The 21,238-nt window shown below is 47.8% G+C and overlaps 1 protein-coding gene across 6 annotated transcripts in view; it reads right to left on the reverse strand.

Moving 5' to 3' along the window:
* ADAMTS17 (ADAM metallopeptidase with thrombospondin type 1 motif 17) overlaps positions 1–21,238 on the reverse strand; it is a 396,657-nt gene that overhangs the window by 121,573 nt on the left and 253,846 nt on the right. For all 6 annotated transcript variants that reach the window (XM_044933289.2, XM_025271613.3, XM_044933288.2 and 3 more), the window contains exons 13-14: positions 16,990–17,156; positions 6,277–6,404 (exon numbers count right to left, since the gene is read on the reverse strand). In XM_044933289.2, coding sequence (XP_044789224.2) covers positions 6,277–6,404; positions 16,990–17,156 — 295 coding nt within the window. The remainder of the gene's footprint in view (positions 1–6,276; positions 6,405–16,989; positions 17,157–21,238) is intronic.

Below are 21,238 nucleotides of genomic sequence, written 5' to 3' on the forward strand. Positions count from 1 at the left end.
TAGCACCTGACACCCCATCTGTGCTGTGCATTGATTCATTCACCCAAAGCATGGTCACGTGCCTGTTATGTGCCAGACCGGGAATAAAGACGCTAAGACAGAGGCCAAGAAGGAAGCAGACTCTTGTGTGCTTCTCCCAGGCCACATGGATGGCTCTGCCCCCTCCTCTCTTGCCCTGGACTCTGCAGAAGTGGGTAGCTCTTGTGCCCCTTCTGCTCCTGATTTTCCTTGGTAATGTCACCTTCTCCTTAAGCTGCAACCATCACTCATGTGCAGATGGCTCTTAAATCTCATACTTGCCCCCCACCCAGGCTCACGGGGGCTGGTCTGCTGACAATCCTTACTCCCTCTGACTCTCCAGCCAGGACACTGACCTCAGTGTGGCCACCCTGAGACACCGGCTCCTCCTCCAAAGCTGCTGGCTCCGGACTTCTCAGTTCAGGACACCTCGGCCCACTCTCCTGGAACTCACAGACGCAGCTGCCTTCCCAGCCCCAACCCGAGCCCTCCAGGCCGCTTCCTGTCCTCTTCTTGATATACTTACTCAGGTGCCGGCTCACAGCTTGGTCCCCTGCGACCGCTCCAGTGCCTGTTTCTTGTCCGTGCTCATGGCCACTACCCAGGTGAGGCCTGATTACTCAGCAAAGGACCCATTGCACAGGTTTTTGCTCTTCTGCTCCGGGACTGACCCTCACCGGGGAAGATGAGTGGGTCGTGGCCATGGATCCCACTGCCTGGAGAGCATGCCCGCATTTCCTCGATCTCGTCTGAACCCCTCGGCTGCTCTCCCCCCTTCTCCTGGCACACACTGCGGCCCACCGCCTCCCACCTGCTCCCACGAGCTCCAGTCAGAAAAAACCTGGAGCCCCACTGCTGCCGGCCAGGCCCTACACAGCCTGGGCCCTGGCGCCTCCCCCCTACCTGCCCCTGTTTCTGGAATGCCCGGCCTCCCCCCGCCTTCTGCCAGGAGCACTGGCCTTGCCCCAAGTCTCCATCGGGCTGGCTCTGTCTCCTCACAGGGCCCCGCCATGCCACCCACAGCTTACTTTCAATGACCCCATTTCCCTCCTAATGTGGGCCAGACTGAGGGGATGACCAGGTCTGTGAGTGTACATGTTCCTCGTCTGCGCCGTGCGTGGGGACAGGGACCCTCTTGGTCCTGCCGAGCACTGCACGCCCAGCGCATGGAATGTTCTTTCTGCTCTTTCTAAACCCAGTCTTTCACTGGCTCTTGATCATACCTTCCCCTGTGGTCATTAGGGTTTCACGTGAGTTGGTCTCATTTTCCCCCAGACAGACCATAAGCCTAGGAAAGAGGGCGTCGTATGAACCTCCGTGTTCTTGTCCTTACCCCAAACACAGTGGCCTGCGTAGTACGGAGCACAGAACGCACGTTCAATAAAAGCATGCCAATGCCGACCTGTCATCAAGCTGGGGGAACAGGAGGCTTCGGTTTTCAAACCTAGTCCTCTGCCTTCTCTTCTGCACCACCAGCCGGACAGCACAGTGACCATTCCCTCAACCATGTGGTTTCACTTCTCATTTTTGAACTGGGATTTCCTCACACAGATTTCAGTGGTCCTCGTTTGTGTTCATGTTCCTGGCTGAGAGGAGAAGCACTTCCTTTCTTCAGTTTAATAGCTATCTTCCAACCACTGCCCATCTCTCTCTGCTGTTAGAGGGACATCACTGACTTCTTATTTTAAATTTAATTGCTGCTTTCAGCCAGCGATGCTGACCCCTCCTGGCCTCTCCTGGGCTCCTGGGTCGCTGCACCAAGTCCTGCTGGGCTCGTCTTCCTCCTTCTGGCCTTCACCCTCATCCTGCTAAACTGCACCTCATTTCTTCAGAAGGATGCTTGGAAAAAAAAATTTCTGAGTTCTTCCATGTCCCAAAATTATTTTGCCTGCATGCTTGGCTGATCATTTGGCTACATACAGAATTCTGTAATTATCTCAATTTTTTTGCCAGGGTCAGTTTTCCTGTTTGTTTTTCTTGGTCTTTTCTCATTCCTGCTGCTGGTTTTCTTCAGGGAGCTGATGATCTCTGGCTGACCACTTGTATTTGAGAATGAGGCACAGATGGCCAAGTGACGGGCCACTTTGGATGCAGGGTGGCAGGCTTCCATTCAGGCTGGGCAGGAGGGAAGCTGGGCTCTGCCCTTAGTCCCAGAGGGTGGGCACTGTGCTGGAGCACTGGGGTCCCTTCCCTGCTCCAGCTGTCCTTGAACAGCTTATCACATGACTTTGGGGAAAAGCTTGAAGATAATTCCCTAACAGCTCGTCAAGCTCCAAGTCCCAGGCCAGGCATGGTCACCAACCGTGACTCACTGTTTTCAGCCAACTCCTTGCTTCCACCCTCCATTCCCAAGTCCTAGACTTTCTCAAGCTTCTTGCTTTCTTTTTGGTTGTGACTCTCCATCTGTTTCAGCTTTGGCCTCTGTTCCTTCAGTAAAACTTCCATCCACTTCTGCCTTCTTGTCAAAGGATGGCCTCTACTTCTCTTCACCACCATGGTGTGTGCTATGCTGCCTTAACCATTGGGTTAATGGAGTCCTGGGATGGAAGAGGGGTGACCATGTGGCTTAGTCTACAGGCTTAATCTGAAAGTTGCTATGGGAGGTTAATCAGGTGAAAGGGATGCAGGGTATGACATCAGAGGTGTAAGCACTGCTTTGGATAAAGGTCCGGCACCAATAATCACACACTTCAGGGTGTCAGCTGAAGGGTGAAAAGCAGCAACCAGGTGGGCATATTGAAACACAGGCCTACCTATACATAAACACCCAGTAGAGCTTCCTGCAAGGAGATCCAACCAGTCCATCCTAAAGGAAATCAGTCCTGAATATTCATTGGAAGGACTGATGCTGAAGCTGAAACTCCAATACTTTGGCCACCTGATGAGAAGAACCGACCCATTGGAAAAGACCCTGATTCTGGGTAAGATTGAAGGCAGGAGGAGAAGGGGATGACAGAGGACGAGATGTTTGGATGGCATCACTGACTCAATGGACATGAGTTTGAGCAAGTTCCGGGAGCTGGTGATGGACGGGGAAGCCTGGCGTGTTGCAGTCCATGGGGTTGCAAAGAGTTGGACACGGCTGAATAACTGAACTGAACTCAACTGAGAGCTTCCTGCATGCTTGTGACCCCTTCTTTACACGAGGAGACTCTGAAGTCAGAGTCTCTTATAAATCTCCTAAATCCCATCAGTAATTCTACTTGCCTAATAGAAAACCACTGTACACAAAATAAGAGATAAATAAATTCTGGACATTGAAAATGGTCCATTGAAATGAGCTCCAGGTTCCAGAATCACTTAAGTCCCTAAGAGCCAGTGACCCACCCACTCTTCTTTTTTTCCTTTGTGAAATGCAATCAGAGACTGTCTGTCCTTCAAGATAGCTCTTTGGAGAACACAGATTATCAGACACCATCCCTTCACTGAAGAAGCTTACAGGCCCTGAAGGTGTTTTGCTGTTTGTCAAGCAAGGGATCCACACACGAGCTAGGGTCCCAAGGAAATGTGACTGCAATTAGAGTTCATTGGCTGCAAGTTACATAAGCTGATGAAGCCAAACACATCTGGTCCCAGACGTGTTCAGCTGTTTGACTCACCCCTTACCGGTCAGCAGCTTTGAGGCAAGTTGCACATTAGAGGCATATTAACTTGATTTCTTTGCTTCTGGAGGCCAACAGGAGGAATCATTAATGATGGGACTCCTGATTTATAGGGACTTGCTGAAAAATAGACAATGTTTGTGTTTCTTCTCCCAACTCACTCCCACTTTTATGAGTGCTGTTAAGTTTCATTTTAGCATGTTAAGTAATTTGTGACTCACTGAAATGAAACTCAACTTGGTCCTCATAAAACAGAGTAAAATGGCATTTCCATGTTTCATGTTATGGTTTGAATCAGCCTGCTATTTGGAGCTCAGTGGAATCTTCTCAAAAGGCCATTTTGGAGCCTCTTGTCCCTGCTGTTCCCCACCAACTAGTCACCATGCTTCTCAGAATTTCCCAGAACTCCTTCCGCTACCCTAAAATAGCAAAATTTACAGCTGCAGAGAACAGCAGGAAAAGCTAACAAGTAAACCACAGCAACATTTCCGTAGTGCTGTCTTACATAAAGTATGGAAGATTTCTACCTTTTATCCACTGTAATTAGGTGATGGCATCGATGAACAGGTCAGACCCTCTGCTCACAAACCCCCTGAGGTTTCTTTTTATTAACACTCTTCTCTTTAACCGACATTCCTTGCCTGACTCATTTACAAGGACCACAGAAATCCAGAACTTTCCACCTTGGCAATCACTATAACTAAGCATAAATACTATATTTGTATTTAATTTCTTACAGTCTTACTTAAACATGCTCAATGGTATTATAAAATTTCATTAACTCTGACATTACTAATTTGAATTTCTGTGAGTATTGAGTTAACCATGGGCAAAAGTTAACCTTCACAGATTCCCTCTGAAGAATGAGCACTATTAGAAAAATTACAGATGGGATTTAACTTCCTTCAGAAAGCCAGTTTCTCTCATGAGGTGCTTGCTGGTAGGTGCTGATGCCACCTGCCACGACAGTGGCCTTCTGCTAGGACTGGTGGGCTGCCTGGAGGCAGTGGGTCACTGGGGGGCATCCACGTAGAGGTAGTGGTACTTCCAAGAACAGGCATGGGTCTCCCCACTGTCAGGGCGAGGCTCCAAGGATCATGAACCCCATCCACTGTAGTGCACCATGAAAGGGGCTACTGTCTGAGCCTCTGCGCTCCCCAGTGCCCCTGTCTGGAGGGGCTGTGCTGGTTAGTGCTAGTCTCAGTGCAGGGTGGGTAAATATAATGATGGAGATGGTGGAAGAGCCATGTGAGATGGACTTGGAGGTGGTGACGGGATAGAGGTGGGAGCAGAAAAGCAAGTGTACACATGGCATCCCGGTCACACTCAAGTGCAGGCCAGGCTCCGGCTCAGTGGTGCCCTGATGACCACAGACTTAAAGCTATTCGAATACCTTAGGTGGCCTCATGAGTGCCCAGCTGTACTCACAAAAGGGATGACAGTTTTGTTGTCATGGCATAGGGGAGCCTCTCTAATTGAAAAGGCTGCAATAAGAACTAAAGTCGTGGAAAGGTCACACTGGCACTCACTGACTAGAGCTGAAATCATGAATGGCCATTTAACATGGACCCCGCTGGCCAGAAAATGTCGGGATGCCTAGATTGTTTCCACATTGGTAAGAACACTGCAGAAAATGCTGCTGAGAGGCTGGAGGTGGCTCAGCTGGTGCTGCTTTAAAGAACACACGTGCTTTTAACTTGGGATATGTTTGCTAAAGGAACATACGTACTTGGGCCACACTGTGGCTCCTGCAAGTGTATGTTGTAATTTAGGACGGAAACAAATCTCGCACTTGTTAGCAGGTTTACCAAGAAGCAGAACCATCAGCAACTTCTCATTTCAACGATAATGATAAGATCCTGGTTCACACTGCCCGAGGCTCTGTACATTCTTTGCTACAACATAGCAGCCCTGAGGGCCCGTCACCCCTCCTTCCCTGGGAGGGTGCCTGGCCAAGGCTCTTGAGCACCAAGTGTCTATCGCCCCCAACATATTCATATTTGATAACAAAGCCACACAGTGCCAAAGGAATCTGGACATTGTCAAGTTTTTCCCTGAAAAATTCCAGTCTTAGACTAGATTGGACTTTGCAAGGGGAAAAAATCCACTACAGTTAAAATGATTGGCATCCTCTCTCCTTTCTCTTTTTGCCTTCTTAAATGACGTCTTTCATCATGCTAATTAATCACAGACATCTAACACCAGGATGGGTTTGTGGATCATATTCCAGTGGGTGGAGCCCCAAAGTCAGGCATAGTCACCTCATTAGGTACCACCTGTGAAGGCATCAGCTCACTTGTACTATATCTTTGGTAGCTAAGCAAGCAAACCTTGCCCCCAAATACACATTCATATACATCCTCCAGTCCACCTAGTAGCCTACCTGCTCTTCCCTTTGTCATGATGTCCAAAGTTATTCTAAGATGTTTGCGATGACCATGTTGCCACTGCTCTTTCAGCACCTCAACTCTTGGTTGGCTCAGTCACTGCTGAGGGAGGGAGGGGTGCCAAGCTACAGGAGGCAACACCACCTGTGGGATGCCTTCTTGAGAAAGTCCACTCACCCAGGCCTCCTGAGGCCTCTGCCACCCCAAGCTCCCCCTGGAGGGAGCCTCCCCTCCAAAACCCTGCCAAGGACACAAGGAAAACACATCACCTGGCACCTGCCATGCACGCAGAGATCCGTCTCGTAGGGCCCGCAGGGCGTGCCGTCCAGGACTCTATCGGCCACCAGCAGAGGGGACTCCTTCCCGAGGGGTGAGCAGTAGAGTTCACATGGCTTATCTGAGGAGGGAAAGGGGTGGACATTGACGTGGGAAGGGTCTTGGGCGCCAGGTGGGGTGCAGATGCTTGTAGGCGCAGGCCAGTCCAAGAGACGACAAGATGGCATGGGACTGAGGTTACAGGTACAGGGCACATGCTGCACCCACCCCTTGGAACATGTGACCCAGAAAATGGAAAAAGACCCTCCTCTGACTTGGGGGAACCACACGCAGGTGAGAGCACTGTGGGCTTTTCTTCACATTGTTTTCTTTATCCTTTGCAAAGATACAGTATTTCTTTTTCCTTAAAGTACTAAAAACAGTAGGCTGAACAAACATTTTGTGGAGTGCTAACCTCTAAGCAAGTTGAATATGTACCAAGGGTGGGCCTGGGATGGGGAAGGGGGAGGAGGCAGCCTCCCAGCGAGGGGAGTGGCCCTGGGGTGTCTCGAGAGTAGCGGCTTTTGCTGAAGTTTTAGTGTTCCTCAGCCATTGGATAAAAGCTGCGGGGCTGTGCTATGCAGCAAGAAGGTCCTGGAAGAAATGGTATAGGAATAAGGAACAGAAAGGGGACACATGAGTCTCTAGGACAACTTGTAAGAGCCATTTCCCCAGGCACGATGGAAACCCTGATTTCTGCTGCTGCTGCTGAAACCAAATGAGCTCCCAGAACATGCCATGACCTCACACCTTTACCTAGATTGTTCTCTCTGCCTGGAAATTCCTCCACGCACTTAGCTTTCTGGAATATTTCTGGCACCCCAGAATCCACTCCAGAGCCCTGTCTTCTCATGCCACCTCTGAGTTGCAATCTCCACCTGCACTTTGCACACACCTCCATTCAGTTCAGTTCAGTCGCTCAGTCGTGTCCGACTCCTTGCGACCCCATGAATCGCAGCACGCCAGGCCTCCCTGTCCATCACCAACTCCTGGAGTTCACTCAGACTCACGTCCATTGAGTCGGTGATGCCATCCAGCCATCTGATCCTGTGTCGTCCCCTTCTCCTCCTGCCCCCAATCCCTCCCAGCATCCTCCATTAGAGCCCTCAAATCCTACTGTCCGGGATTTCTTATAAGGTGAGTCTTTTGCTATGTAAGTTTGAAGGGGGTGGATTGCAAATTACCTTTAGATTAAAGAACTGATGGAAATTGGAGCCCTTGGAGGACAAGGAGTCAAACTTTCATCTTTGGTCAGTCCCAGGATCTGCCTCACAGAAGGACTTGGTAAATATTTTCATCTTTTGGTATAAACTTCAGAATCAGTTTGTTGATAGCCCCAAAATGACCTGCTGATATTTTGACCAGGATTACTTAATCTATAGATCAAACTGGAAAGAACTGGCATCTTGATATCTTTCCACTGACATGGAATATTTCCCCATTTATATAATTGTTTTATTTCATTCATCAGAGTTCTGTAGCTTTCCTCATACAGATCTTATACATATTTTGTTAGATTTAAACCTGATTATTTCATTTTTGGGGTGCTAATGTAAATAGCATTGTATTTTTATTTTAAGAATTTCAGTAGTGTTCCTTTTACTCTTGGCTGTGAGGCATGGCATGCAGGATGTTAGTTCCTCGACCAGGGATTGGACCCATGCCCCCTGTAGGGGAAGCAGAGTCTTAACCATTAGACTTTCAGGGAAGTCCCTGGCATTGTGTTTTTAATTTCAAACTCCATTTGCTCATTGCTATTATATAAGGAAATGACTGACTTTTGTACATGTTGTATCCTGCAACCTTGTTATAATCCAGGAGGTTTTTTGTTTTCTGTTGACTCTTTTCGATATTCTACAGATTATTATGCCATCTGCAAACAAAGATAGTTTTCTTTTTCCCCAATCTGTGGATCTTTTACTTCCTTTTCTTGTCTTATTGCATTAGCTAGGACGTCCAGTAAGCTAGGACTTACATTGTTATAATCAAGTGAAGTAACAATGCTTCGTTTAATAAATGTGGATGGAGGACCTCTCTCACATAAGGCACTGTTTGAAGTAGGGAAAAGAGGACTTAAAAAATAATAATACGAATGGATTTTGTTCTTTTGTAGGTAATTGAGAAAGATAAATGCACCATTTTCTCTCTCTCAGTCACCCAATTCTAATGCAGTTTCTATGATTATTTTGCAAAGAAACTTCCAGAGAGAGAAACACCAACATCTTTGCGTTGTTTCTGCCAAGTCTTTTATCGCCACTATGAGCCTTCCCCAGGAGGGCCTTCTGGTGGCCTCAGATAAACAAAGGCAGGGGTAAAACAAAAGGCTTCTGGAGCTGACATGGCCTCAGTTTAGACTTTGGCATCCTAGCTGGAGAGATCTTGTCAGAGCAGACACGTTGCCTCACCCAGGTTCACTTTTGTGATTCGGTGACATTCACTAAACTGCCACTGTGTTCAGCAGCTTTCCACTGAGCTCTCCCATGTAGTGCTACTGACCAACATGTCCACTGGGAATCTTGTCTTAGAACACTAGAAAGAAGCTATAGGGGTAGAGCGCACATGTTCAACTTGGCTGTTCCCGTTAGTTGTGGGGGAAAAAAATCAACTGTGAAGGGCAGTTTCCCAAGTAAGCAAAGTAACAATGCTTCATTTAATAAATGTGGATGGAGGACCTCTCACACAAGGCACGGTTCTAGCACTGCTTGGGAAAGAAAGATGAATCATGCATGCTTTTCAAGGCCCTGGTGGTTGGTCTTGTGGACAAATAAATAGCAAACTCCTGATGAGGCAGACAGTGAAAATACTCATAGGTCTGATCTGAGCTGTCAGAGGACAGGCATATTGGAAAGAATGCTCCATTCCCCCAGGTGGCAGGCTGAGGTCAGCTGTCCCTCCATTTTAGATGGAATAACCCAAGATGATGGTTGCCGGGAGCCAGCACGGGAGATCCCACCCATGACAAGGTCATGCGGAGGAGACCTGACAGGCAAGGCGGATCAGGACTCAAGGGACTCCCTGGACCTGCTCGAGCATCTACCCCTAAACCAAAGTCTATCTGTCTACTGTTTACTATATTATGTCTTTCACCAACTCTTCTGACATTAACAGGGGGCTATCCCCGACCACTTTCCTCTGAAGAAAATCAACTTAGGGCTCTAGTTAATAGGTCTCCTGGGCTTGAAAGGAGTATTTTAACTTTAACCCCTCTGTTACCATTTTAGCTTGCTTGGCAGGTTTATCCATACTCTTGCAACTAACGCACATGATTGTTCACAACACCCCAAGCATAACCTTCGAGCGATAAAAAGCTTTATTACAATAATACTGCACTGTTGAGCCAATGTTTGCTACTGAGTTTTCTTGTCCTTTACCCAGTGTGCGCCTGGGAGTGCATTAGCTAGTATAGTTGGTATGCAAGAAAAACAAGCAGTAGCCTTGGCATTAGCAGCATAAGACCCTTGAGTTAATAAGTTCGTTCTTTGTTGTAACCCACTGCACCTTTGCTCCATAAGAATGTAGCTCTGTTTCCTGAGGGGGACTGCAGACTGGAAAGATAAAGGGAAAGCAGGTTTTCTGGTTGACCAACTTTTATCAAGAAAGAGTTACAAAATGTTAACAGGCCACAGGGCCAGAAGATGATGTACCTTGTTTATGAAAAGCTATGCAGAAAATGCCCTGGTTTTGATAAAGGTAAAACTGATGTAATGTTGAGCTGACTCTGCATGACTTTGTAACTTTCACTTCTGGAAATGTGTAATTCAGGGTATAAAAGCCCCTTTTGAAAATAAAGCTGCAGACCCCGTTCCACCTAAGCTGGGTCTCCCCGTGTCATTCTTTCTTTCTCTCTTCTCCCTCTTTTTTTCAGGCTGATTCCCTGGAGCACAGAGGCTCTCTGAGTTCACTTTTTTGCCAGGGCTTCTAAGATCCAATCGAGGAGGCGCTCTGCGTCTCCACTCTGGAGAGAAGGCGCTCTGTGTCTTTGCTCCATTGAGAGGGCACCTGTGGCCTCTGTGAACAGAGCAAGTCCTGTGTCAGAGACTTTATTGGCTTTCTGTGTAAACCAAGGAATATCAGCCTCTTTTTCTCTCCTTTACTTTCTCTCTCGCTGATGCTGTCCATCCTGAGGATCCTGGATCCTGCTGGGGCTGGACCCCGGCAAATGGTCAGTGAAAGAACTATGGGAGACTGAAATGTAAACTGAGATCAGGTACTGGGAGGCTAATTTGACAAGAATTTTGCAGTGCTCTTTGGGACCCTGAGGTTTCCTGTGAGCATGTCAGGGAGCCACTGGGAGAGGGGCAACACAGAGCCCCAATCTTGAATGGATGGATATACCTTCTCCGCATATTAGGCTTCCTCTAGTGTTTCATTGACCCACTCCAGTGTTCTTGCCTGGAGAGTCCCAGGGACGGGGGAGCCTGTTGGGCTGCTGTCTATGGGGTTGCAGAGTCAGACACGACTGAAGTGACTTAGCAGCAGCAGCAGCAGCAGCAGCAGTGTTTCATTGTAAGGATGGATCCCTTGGCCAAAGCAGTTTCAAAATGAAGGATTACATTTAAACTGAAGAGCTACCTCAATATCTGCAGTAACTGAGCTCTGAGGAGATTCATTCAACTACAGTAATAATGGTAATGGTGATGATGATGATAAAATATTAAATAACATTATCTGCTATGTGCCATGCAGCATGCTAAGCAGTGTTTATGCATTTCAGGAGGGTGTTGTCATCATTCCATCTTACAGCTGAGCATGTGAGGCTTAGAGAAAATGTGTCACTACCCAGAGCCCCTTGGCGGGCAGGGCCAAACCCTGGTTTATCACTGTTTTCCTTCTGAATTGAGAACTCTGGGACTTAAAGGTACCAAAGATACCATGCTGCAAACAAACCACCACTTTTATGAACTTCTCTGGCTTCTGAGTATATACGGTGATTTAGGCAGAAATGAAAATGGGATTTGGGTAGAAAAGTAGAGGCTCTTTGAGGTACGTTAGAAAGACCAGACTTGAAGGGGATGAAGATGGTCTACCCAGGTTCTTTGATGTGAACATCAGGGAAGTAGAGACTCTGCAAATCAGGGGATCCCAACCTCAGATGGAGGGATTCTGACATGAACCCAGCAAGAAGGTACACTCAACTCTACTCCCCCACCTGCAGACACTGTCCTTCATGGCTTGGGCAGCCTGGAGAGCCTCAAGCCCCACAACAGAGCCCAGAGGTAACACTTCCTTCCCCTGCTCAGCTGAAACTCACTCCATTTGTCCATCTCTTTTTCAGAGGATTCTACTCAGAAATCAGTGCACCCCACACCCAAAGGGACACAGGATAAACTTTACAAAACTTGAGCATCTCAGAACCTCTCAAAATTCTCTGAATATTCCCCTCTGAGCTGCCCTGGCTGGGCAATTAATTTCTGATAAATAACATGAGGTGTTGGGTTTCAACTCTGGGCAGTATCAACACTCTTACACCCTCAGTTGTATGTGCTATGCTTAGTTGCTCAGTCGTGTCTGACTCTTTGTGATCCCACAGACTGTAGCCGGCCAGTCTTCTCTGTCCATGGGGATTCTCCAGGTAAGAATACCGGAGTGGGTTGCCATGCCCTCCTTCAGGGGATCTTCCCTACCCAGGGACTGAACCCAGGTCTCCCACATTGCAAGCAGATTCTTTACCATCTGAGCCACCAGGGAAGCTCTCAGTTGTATAGAGGGAGGTAAAATTTTCTTAAAAGTTATATAACCATATACCCTAAGGAAAGAAGCTTGGAACATCCCTCTTGCCTGGCTGACGTGTGCCAAGATGAAATCTGGATTGAAGATGTTTGGGATCAGTTCAGTTCAGTCACTCAGTCATGTCTGACTCTTTGTGACCCCATGGACTACAGCATGCCAGGCCTCCCTGTCCATCACCAACTCCCGGAGCTTACTCAAATTCATGTCCATTGAGTCGATAATGCCATCCAACCATCTCATCCTCTGTCGTCCCCTTCTCCTGCCCTCAATCTGTTTAGGGTGGGTCCCAGCTTTCCACTGGCTCACCTGTTGTCAGGACTTACACTTGATGGAGAAGCTGCAAACAGGGTAGGTGAGACAGGCTTGGGGGCTTGAGAGCCACACCACCACATCTGCTTGGTGGAGGCTTGGAGGACTTGCCCTGGTGCTCTAGGGCCAGGATGGTGAAGAGGACACTTGTGGTTCTTCATGCTTTTGTTGTTCTCTCTCTGCCAGTGGTTACAAAGTCTTACTAAGGTGGAGACTAGTTAACTTTGAGGCCATCATAGCTGCTCATCCCAGCCCTGCCTGGCCCTCTGTGAGGTATCCATGCTGAGGAGGCTGCTTGGCTCCCTATCTCCAAAGCTGCCCACCAAGACCCACAGCCAGGCCTCAGCTGATTGGACCAGCAGCAGCCACCTGACTGCAGCTAGACCAATCAGAGTCTTTCTCCCCACCATAGCCTCATAACCAGGCCTCAAGGGGCCTCAGTTGATTGGACCAAGAATGGCCACCTGACCACAGCTACACTAATCAAAGTCTCTCTCCCAGAAAATCAGCACTGAAAGTCGGATCAGTTCAGTTCAGTCCCTCAGTCATGTCCAACTCTTTGCAACCTCATGGACTGCAGCACACCAGGCTGCCCTGTCCATCACCAACTCCCAGAGCCTATTCAAACTCATGTCCATGGCGTCAGTGATGCCATCCGACCATGTCATCCTCTGTCATCCCCTTCTCCTCCTGCCTTCAATCTTTCCCAGCATCAGGGGCTTTTCCAATGAGTCAGCTCTTTGCATCAGGTGGCCAAAGTATTGGAGCTTCAGCTTCAGCTGAAACTCAGGTACAAAGGTTATTCCAATGAATATTCAGGTAGAGAGATTATATCTGCTCAAGGTTGATGGATCTCTAAGAAGTCTACACTCCCTCATCCACAATTCAGAAATCCAGAAGCTCTGAAAACTGCAGGCATTTTTTTTTTTTAACATTTACAGTAGACACAAAAGGCTGCAAAACTAGCCTTGACTGACATGAGGTTGCTGGTAGTATGCAGTAACCCACTTAAAGACTGTTCCCCAGCAATCTGGAAGTGTCCATGTGTCTGACTGAGAGGTGCTTCCCAGGACCCCGCTGGGGTATTAAGTAATACATGGTTGATGTATGGTTGGTATTTTTCTAACAGCTGAAGTGCTCTGATCTCCCAACCACATCTGACCCCAAAGGATCTGGATACAGGAGGAGGACTTAATAAAAGGTGCTGCGGGCTGCCCATGAGCCTGCTCATGGACAAGCTGTGAGAAAGCCAGTCTGCAGCAGGGACAGGAAGTCATGGCTCACAAACACAAGCTGTGCTGAATACTGACAGAAAGTCCTGACATCTTCAGAGACCCTGGCCCAGAACTTTCTCCTGGCCCTGAGAACCTGTGAGATACCTTCCATCTTTGCAACCACTCTTTTTTTTTTCATTAAGCAATTCTAGCTGCCAGCTTGGTCAAGCTGGAGTGAGAGAGCCCTGACCACTGGACCTTCCATCCCCTGGGAGGCTCAGATGCACAGTGGGTCCTGCCATGTCACAGAGAGTGAGTTCGAAAAGCACCTCCACATCCAGACAGGGCCTTTGCCATGGCCTCTGACACTTCGGTGGGCATGTGGCCTGCTGGCCTGGGCAGGGAGGACTAACCTCTTGAAGGTTTCCACTTCAACGAGATTCCATGGGGAAGGCAGAAAAGGGGTGGGTTTGGCAACAGGCCACCTCACTGGGTTTCTGTCTAAAGGCTTTTCCACTTAGAAATATTTTCTAAGGAGAGTCTTTGTCTTCTTTTGGAGGTGGTATGAATTTGTGGTCCTGAGCGCTCCCTTGGAAAATCTACCTCTGCAAGAATTCATTTTTTTTTTCAATAAGAGAAAAAAAAAAAATATATATATATATATAGCTTCCCCTTTCTTGAACTGTGCGTCACTCGCCAAAGAATTCCACAGCGATAGCGATGCTATGAATGGGGCAGTCATAATGGGCTTCAGAAGAGCTCAGAGCCCAACCACAGGAATCGTTCCTCTCACGGCTGAGCTAGAATTGTGCCTTTTATAAATGGAGTTGTGAGGGGAACACTTATAATCTGTATTCTCCCCCTACCTTCTGAATTGGCCATTTATTATTTTGCTTTTATCCTTGTGAAACACTCCTTTAAAAAAAAAAATGCTGGCTTCTGTTTCTATTTGAGAAGGAAATGAAACCAAATATTCAAGAAGACGTGACAATCCCACCCCCGAGGGGGCCGTGTCAAGCTACCCCGGCAAAGTCCTGAACTTGAGGTCTTTCCTTCAAAGGCAGAGTGCTCACTGCCTTATCACATAGGGCTGCACTTTTCAGATCAAAGGCAGGGGCACTCTGGCTGTAATTATTCATTGCTTTGGCAGAAACAAAAAGTGAGTGGGTCAACACACATTCTGAACCCAGCCAGCTTCCCTAGATAGCTGTACTTGGAGGCTTCCCTGAAGGGGGCTCTGGGCAGACATCAGCCTCAGCCACTGTGATGATAAGGAACCAAGCGGCTCAGTGATCCAAAAGCGGTTACAAGGAAAACAGAAGTTTAATCTGGACTTGGAGAAATCTATGGAAAAACAGACATTTCAGTGGGATTTCTGCATTGAATAAATGAGGCAGGAAAACTGAAAACGGGAGCGAGAGACCAGGGAAAGAATAACAAGGCCATGCACATGGCCGAGGGGAAACGAGCGTGGGGCGCGTCTGTCCAGACCTGACCTCTTCTCTCTCCCAAGACGAGGGAGAGGACCGGCAAGGGACCTGAACCCATTCATCCATGAGTCTGGGGATGGGACTGAAGGTATGCCAATGCACTGGAATCACGGCAGCCCCTGCCGGCACTGTCTCCCCCTGCCCCCACCCCCTGAGTAGGGTGCCTGGGACGTCTAGAAGCCGCGAGCGTCTGCCTGCATCAGACGGATGCCGGATGCCAAGGTAGAGCTGTGAGGCTCTCGTGAGCCTCGGCCTCCAGCTGCCTGCCCCCCTTTGGGGAGCACAGATCTCCTCTCTCCCTAGGCCGCAGGGAAAGCGGAGAGTGTGAAGGCTCCATCCCCTTGGAAGTCTGCTGGTTAGGCGACAGGGCACAGCTCCCAAAGGTGGTGGTCTTTGTGAAAAAGGAAAACGTCTGAAGGACTCACCAGTGCTTTAAAATGAGCCCATCGCCGGTTGAGTTGATGTTCTCTGTGAAGGTTTAGAACATCCCATGTGAGTTCGAAGGAAACTAATGGGTCAGGTTGTTGGGTTAAAAGCTGTAGGTCTGGGCCCACTCTTTCCTGAACTGCCTGGGCCTACCCCCGGCACAGCTATGCACACTTGAGCGTGTAACAGAGTATAGATTTCAGAGGTTCTTCACATGACAGTGAAGTAACCTAAGTCCTGACACAGGAACCTCATTTTCTTGCAAAATACTTCAGAGACTGTGTAAAAATCAGGCCCAGTTGCCTGAGGTCTTACTAAAGCTCCTCACTCGGCACTCACGAATTTTTTTTTCTTATTTGAGTACCAGAAGCCAGCTGGTTATTTGCTGAGTCAGCAGCTCCTCCAGAACTGGGGTCAGCTCCCTCCTAGCTCCTATCGGCTGCCGAAGCTACGGAATGTCACATAACCTGTAACCTCTCACCTTCCGCACAGCTTGTCTTGCACATTAAATGACATGATGCCTGCAGGGCTAACTTGAGCCTGGCACGTGGTATGCTCCATAAATGGGACCATGCTGTCATTATTATAATGCACTCTTGTTTCCCAAAGATGAACAGAATCTTAAGAATGAAAAGACCCTCTAATAGGCCCCAGGATATCCTTGTGGACAATAAATAAACATCACAAATTCTACAGACATGATACTCCGCCTAGAATTTTATCAGTCACTGGAAATGCTTGCAATGGCCCAGGGAGCAGAGTCTCTTGATTTGAGAGAAAACCGAAGGAAAGAAAGGATGACCTCTGCTTACTGTTATCTTCACCAAGCTGTAAACTGTCCTCGAACAAAATGAAAACAAACACAGATACAGTGAACAGGGCAGTGGTTACCAGCGGGGAAGGGGGGAGGGGGAGGGTAAAGAAGGTCAACTGTATGGTGACGGATGGAAACTTAACTTCTCGTGGGGAGCACGCTGTAGTGTATACACAAGTGAAAAATATAGTGTTGCACATGTGACATTTATATAATGTTATAAGCCAACGTTACTTCAATCAAAAGAAAACAAACTTTTTCCCAAACACTCTACTCAAGGAGTAAGAGCCAACCCAAGATGAACCAAGTAAAGAAATGCAAGAAGGCTTCGCCACTGGAAAGAGAAACAGCAGATGCACAAACCCGCTGTCCTGCTCCTGCAGAGCTATGTTCTCAGGGTTGGCCTGAGCCTGGCAGCACAGGGCACGAGATGGCAGGCTGCCAGCACACCCAGGCAGGAGAGATCAGGCCCGCTGCCTGCCTCACGGCTGCTTTTGGGAAATCTCACCGAGCTGGGTCATCTAAGTTCAACCCATGGCTCAAGAAGCGGGTCCACAGCTGAGTCGGGCAGGACTGGGTGGATTTTGGGGGTGGGGATGCCTGTGGGTTTTCCCAGGAGGTGTTTACATTGCTGGGGGAGGGGAGAGGGAAGCTCCCCTGAAAAGATGTGCCCTGTGCCTTTACCGTCAACCACCACTGCGGTGAGCAGGCCCTTCTTCTTGCTGCTCAGCCGGTCGTGCGTCTGGCATTGCTGGTCACGGAAGCTGGGCAGGCCCTTGGGGCAGGGCAGGTTCTCGCAGACTGTGTGCTCCACACTGGCGCCCAGGCAGTGCGTGCCTCCTGGGCCTGGGCTAGAAGGAAGAGAAGGGTTCATGTTAACCAGACAGGCCGCAGAAACAGCAGGGGAGCTCATGGGTGGCTTCTCTTTCCAGGAGGGGGAGGGGCACGCAGGGTTTCCAAAGCAACATCCCCTCTCCTCTTACACACCATCTCTCAGCAATCCTGGCCCCACAATGACGACATGTTAAGTAAGCCATGAGAAAAATACATCCAAGAACTGTAAATCAAGGTCATCTGGAAATAGGATACGGGATGGATCAGTTCAGCAAGATCCCAGAATTGTCTTTCATCTGAACTTAAAACTTGACCATCTGTAACACTGAAAACCCCAAGGGGAATTTTTGGCGTGTGTGGGTTTTTTTATTTTTTTTCTTCTACAGAATGAAGACCTTTAAATGGCTGCTAGCTGTAATTCAGAGGTCACTGTTTCACATTGAGTAAATAAACAGCTCTCATTTACTCTATAATGAAAAGAATCAGAACTATTAATTCACTTGTTCATGGGCTCTGGGTAGAGACCAGCCAGATCCCAGCTCTGCATCCTTTACCAGACAAGCGTGAGACCACACATGCTCAAGATTGCAGTCTTGGGTCCTCGATGCTCTGTGCTGAGGCTGGGGTTTTAACCAGTTGTGCAGACCCAGATGTGTCCTGGGGCCACGTCTACACATGGGAAGGGCACTGGGGAGCAGCAGGACCCTGGCCTGGCTGGCTGAAGCTGGCCCTGCCCAGCTTTTCTGTGAGGCCCTGGTGTCCTCTTAGGACTCTGATGGGGGCCACCTCAATGGTCCCCTTCACTTCCACGATGCCAAGAACATCATGATGGGGTGAGACTGCCCCCCCCCCCCATTCCCCAGGCACATTTTTTTACTGAAATCCAGCACAAATCACAGCTGTTCTGCTCAATGACTTTTCACAAACTATAAAGTCCTGTTAGCAAGGTGACATTCTGACACCCTAACCATTTCATTTTGCCATTTCTTGTCTTCACACTGTAAGACTACCCTGTGATCACTGCCTTATAGAAGAGATATGACAGTAGAAGATGGCAAAAGTCTTTAGGCTTTGTGTCACAATAATCTATACCAGGAATCCACAAAGTTCTCTGCAAAGGACCAGACAGTCAATTTTTTTGGATTTATGGGCCATGCAAGTACTCAGTTCTGCCACTATAGCGCAAAAGTGGCCAAAGACAGTGTATAAACAGTGTGGCTGTGTGCCAATAAAACTTTATTTACAAAACCCAGTGGTGGGCCAGACTTGGCTCATAGGCCATAGCTAGCCAGCCCATGGTCTACATAAACGTGTTTGAGGAAACACCTGCAATAGGAGGAAAGGTGTGTTCATTCCTCCATGCCTACCTCAAACACACCAGGCAACATCTCTTTTGCCCTGAAGTGGAGGCAGCCTTGAGAGATGACATATGCTAGTGGCTCCACAGAGCGTTCTGAGTTTTTATCTCAAAGGCCAGACGAGACCTTGCATTTCTTCAGGCTGATTCCCGGCACAGAGAAGCATTTGAACAGGGAACAGTAAAACCTCTCCAAGGCTTATGAGATCTGAGAAGAGAGGGATCCCTTGTTCTTCTTTCCGCCCAGAGTACCAAGGAGGCAGCTAGAGCTCAGGGAGAATGACTGTTTGGCATGTTTAGGTAGATGGAGCCTCAGACCACCTCCCCACAAACCCTAGGCTGAAGTGTGAGTAGGTGAATGTATTTCTGTGCCACAAACCATGGTGTGGAAGGGACTTGCCCTGATGAGCCATGTGGACCTGCAGGAAGGACATCTTTTCTGCAACAGGTGAGCTGAACATCCCATGGCTGGGACCAGAAGGCAGAGATGCTCTAGGGTAAGAAGTTGTGGGTTGAACTGTGTCCTTTCTAAAATTCATGTGCTGCAGTCTTAACCCTCAGAGCATCAGAATATGTGAAAATAGGACCACTGCAGACATAATTAGTTACAATGTGGTCATACTAGAGTAGAGTGAGTTCCTAATTCAGTATGACTGGTATTATTATAAAAAGGGGCAATCTGGAGACAGACACCCACAAAGAGAATGCCATGTGAAGATGAAGACGGAGATCAGGATGATGTCTCTACACTCTATGGAATGCCAAAGATCGCCAGTAAACCACCAGATTCTCCCTTACTACCCTCAGAAGGAGCCAAGTCTTCCATACCTTGATCTTGGATTTCTAGCCTTCAGCACTGGGAGAATAAATGTCTGTTACTTATGCCACCAGTTAGAGGGTTGTTACAGCAGCCCTAGAGATGAATAAACCAGACATCACAGTAACCAGATGCATCCTCAAATGAACCTAGATGCAAACTCAGGAAAAATGGAGCAAAAAACTCTTGAAGTGATTAGGAATCCAACATGGACTAGAATGGAGTTAAGAAACACAAATTAGGCTGGCTGCTAAAAAAATAAGAGAAGCTACATTTTTTATATACCTTCCTTAGGGTGTGGACCAAGATTTGTACACATCATGTAATTAACTTCTGGAATTGCAATTAAGTTTCATTTTAGTTTTCTTCATCAGTTGATTTTTCCAGCTTTATGTCTGACTGACCCTCATATACCAACTACCTTTACGCCTCAGAGCAGGTAGGTGGAGAGGAGATCAGATGTGACGGAAGAGAGCTCCTGGATCCGGCAGCAAGTGGGCCTGGGAGGGGGCAGCCCATGGGATACCACATGTGCCTCAGAGGGCTTCCTCTGGAATTCTGTTTATCTTGTCTCTTCTCCATGTCCGATCTTCTCTTACAGGGAAGTCTGCTTCCAGCTCCCACCTGATTCACTGTGCCCCATCTTCCCCACTCCCCCATCCCTAACTCTTTGATCATCCTTAAGGCCACCTCCATTCTGTAGCCTATTTTTCTTTCCTTCTTGGAACCTCTCCTGACCCTGCTTGGGTCTCTGCTATGCTGCTTATCATCAACCTTGTGAAATGGTGAACTGAGTTCCCTTTCTCCTATTCCTCTGCAGTCTTCAGCAGAGAATCTCACACAGGCTGGTCTGTAATAAACAGTAGTTAGACTGAATTAGATTGAAGGCAGGAGGAGAAGGGGATGACAGAAGATGAGATGGTTGGATGGCATCACCAACTCAATGGATATGAGTTTGAGTAAGCTCCGGGAGTTGGTGACGGATAGGGAGGCCTGGCGTGTAGTCCATGGGGTCACAAGGAGTCGGACATGACTGAGCAACTGAACTGAACTGAACTGATCTATATAAACTGAACTAATTGATCTTAAAAGGACAAAAATACAAAGCAATGTCAGGGAAGACAGTGGAATAGGAAGCACCAAGAATCTATCTCTTCACCCAGACAACTGTAATTGGCAAAAACTGACTGAAATAACTATTTTGAAATTCTAGAGTCTACTGAAAAGCTTTCAGCCTCCAAGAAAAAGCTTGGCTGGTAAGTTATGGTTAATTTTGGTCAATTTCTTGATTGTGATAGGGGCTATCTATCCCCCATCCCAGTCACATAGCAAATAGCTGTGCCTGCATTTCTGGTGTGACTTGCTGGAGTCAGTGTGGACCATAAGGACTTTGTCTTCCAAATATCTGTGTTCTGAGTTCTGTATTCTGATTGCACAGTGCTCCTTTTGATTTCTGAGGTATAAGCTGGCCACCACTGTTTCAACCAATACCAGAGGGGTTTTCAATAAGCAATACATTAAAAAAAATTCTGTATCTCCTTTTGGGAGCCAAATATTTAAGGATGAGGCTATTCAGAAGCAACTGCACATATGGGAATACTTAGAAAGCCACTAGGTATGTTCAGGGAAAGATGAAGCCTCAGAAAAGGCCAGAAAAGACCTTACACTTCTTCAGGTTGATCCCAGTACAGAGAAACTTTTCAAGAGCAAGGAAATGGCAAATCTGAGGAGGAGAAAAAGATGATTTCCAGCAGTACATTATAAGATTCAAATGTCCAGTTTTCAATAAAACAGTCAAAAGTCATACAAGGAACAGGAAACCATGGTCCATTCAAAGGAACAAAATACATTAGTAGAAATTGTATCTAAGGAAGCCCAGAGGTTGGACTTATTAGACAAAGGTTATAAAATAATGGTCTTTAAGA

Source organism: Bubalus bubalis, chromosome 20 (assembly GCF_019923935.1).
Source record: "Bubalus bubalis isolate 160015118507 breed Murrah chromosome 20, NDDB_SH_1, whole genome shotgun sequence".
NCBI classification, from domain to species: domain Eukaryota; kingdom Metazoa; phylum Chordata; class Mammalia; order Artiodactyla; family Bovidae; genus Bubalus; species Bubalus bubalis.